Consider the following 2526-nt stretch of genomic DNA (forward strand, 5'->3'; position numbering starts at 1 on the left):
GTCTTCAAACATTTTTTACTGTGACTTTTCGTATTAAGCAAAATGTATTGTTTGTCCAGATGTGCACATAATGTTTACATGAACTTGCGCCTAAAACTGCATGCGGCCACATGTTTGACTAACCTTGATTAACCGAAAAATATTATAAGGGAAAGCCCACGAACTGACTTGACCCGACGCAAAGCTTGCGACAGCTCAAAAAAAGTGCAAGTACAATTTTAGGCATTTTAATTATGCGAGGGATATCAGACTACAAATACACGTAGCCATAGCACACATTTTAATAATAATTGGGAAAAATCATAAAGTAGAATTTGTAAGTGCATTTATATTTGTATAATTATACTAACAAAGTCGATCATAAGGTTTTTGATGAAGTGAAATAAGATAACAAAACAGTAAGAGATTCATCCATGTTGCCTCGCAGGTTCTGCTTCGCTCAGGTCACATTTCTAGCAGATTCCAAAAGTGTAGCTGATGTATGCTGTAAAGTTAACATATTTAAAATATTACCAAGAAGTGTCACTGCAAATCTTTTTTAACTTACGCTTTGAATTTTCAGCGGAAAATTTCTTCAGTGCACAGAGACTCTTGAACTTTTCATTGACGAGGCTGCCAGGTTTGCCATTGCAGCCGCATGGAGCTGGTTTCGGAAATTTGGCCACCACAGGAAGTCCAATCAGGCATTTCTTAGGAATGAATCTTCTGCACAACTTCTCCGAAACGATGACAAGAGCTATCGATGGAATTAGATAAGGTTATTTCTGGCAATGATACAAAATATGCACTAGAACCTACGCGTTTTTCCAGCCTTCTCCCTTCGTGTGTTCTCCTCCTTCAAGAGGCAATCGTTCTGGAATACCCGGCAAATGCAGTCCTCCAGGGCCCAGGTGTAGGCTCTAAGATACAGATTGCAAGAGCTGCAAGGCTGCACTGGCTGTGGCTTGGGCTTAATTATAATTGTGGCCTGAACCACCCACAGGACTGCTGCAACCAGAACGATCGACCTTAGCATCTTTTGTCAATAAATTGTAACAACTGTCTCTGGCTAAAACTGTGGTACACCTTTTTATAGGCCGTGCAAAAGTTTATTTATTCAGATGTGCCGTAAGTCTCAGTGGATCTATTTATTGCTAAAGTAAATGTCTGTTTGTTTAGCCAAAAATATTTACAGTTCAGTTCGAAATATATTTAGATAACCTTGAGGATGACATTTCGACTTTGCCAGAGCCATTGAATGAGCCAGTGAATTTTGTATAGTTGTATGACACATCTGCATCTGACTAACCGGTTCAACTGGATTACAAAAAACCCAGAAAAATCCCTTTTAAAAATTCATGAAAAACCACATAAAATATAACCGAAAACCACATAAAATTGTGGCAATAAATACGTGCGTCCCTCATGAAGGTCCTTGTGGTTGTTCCTGCCTGACAATTACACGCAGTTGTCATTAGCTCATTAGGCGAGTCGGAAGTCGAGGAGTCGAGAAGGCAAACGGCGGAAAAGGCAGATAAAACAAAAGGCAACAACTCAATTAACCCTTTTTCCGCCAAACCCCAAATGGGTGGATTATGATGATGCTGCTGCTGCTTAGTATATAATAATACGAGTATAATAAAATAATAAACGAAAAGTGTCATCAGAGAGACACTGACAGGGGGGCAGTGAGGTGAGAGAGAAGAGCTTGAGGAGGGCTCAAATCCTGACGGATTTCGTATGTAATTACTTCAATTAAACCATCTGTGACAATTGCCGCAGCCGAACATGAAATTCAACTTTACTTTCGAAATTCCCAATTGAGTTGAGGCGCATTATCCTGGCAAGTAGCAGCAGCAGCAGCAGCCACAGGAGCTGAAGCACAACACACACATTTATTTCTCTCCCCTTCTCTGTCACTGTCTCTTGATAAGTAGATATATATACATTTATATGTGTATCTCCAACCCCCAAGAGCGTAAAGAACTCAACGCGTATTTTTACCTTTGCCTTTGGCTTTACCTTTGCCACGTTATTGTTGCCTGCCTGCCTGCCTGCCTCCTCTGTTAATGGGGTGACATTTATGGCACTTTATCAACTCGAAAGTCAATAATGCCAGCCAAGTATCTTAAATGTGGCTTAAAACATACACAGACACACAAACCCAAGGGGGGGATGAGACGTAAACGTAAAACGGCAAAAGGAATGGAAAAGGAAAAGCAAAAGAAAAAGAAAATTGCAATGCGATAAAAATGAAATTTTAAAATTTATGCCGCTTATTGTCAATTCTTGGAGCTGACTGGAATCGTAACTTAAGACTTTGGGGGAGGGACACCGCCACCGCCGGCTAATGCTTTCCATCTCCGTCAGGGAAAAATTGAGAGACGGGTAGAGGCGGGAGTACTTGAGGGAACTTGATGGAAACCCCCCGGAGTTTGTTATGACAACTGAGAGACATTTGAATCGAGCCAAAGACTGGGGAAACTCTAGCAGGGCATTAGTCGAATGGATCCCCCAGGATTAGCCAATGAGAGTGGATCTGTCGCG

At 41.2% G+C, this 2526-nt stretch overlaps 1 protein-coding gene across 1 annotated transcript; it reads right to left on the minus strand.

The window, feature by feature from the left end:
- Positions 1-325: 325 nt before the first annotated feature.
- LOC117897191 (salivary glue protein Sgs-5) lies at positions 326-1054 on the minus strand. The gene is made up of 3 exons (XM_034805891.1): positions 799-1054; positions 548-736; positions 326-484 (listed from the first exon to the last, which is right to left on the minus strand). Exons 1-3 carry the CDS (start codon positions 1013-1015, stop codon positions 453-455), a joined length of 438 nt encoding a protein of 145 aa, XP_034661782.1. The 5' UTR covers positions 1016-1054; the 3' UTR covers positions 326-452.
- Between the last annotated feature and the right edge of the window lie 1472 nt (positions 1055-2526).

Source organism: Drosophila subobscura, chromosome O (genome assembly GCF_008121235.1).
Source record: "Drosophila subobscura isolate 14011-0131.10 chromosome O, UCBerk_Dsub_1.0, whole genome shotgun sequence".
NCBI lineage: Eukaryota > Metazoa > Arthropoda > Insecta > Diptera > Drosophilidae > Drosophila > Drosophila subobscura.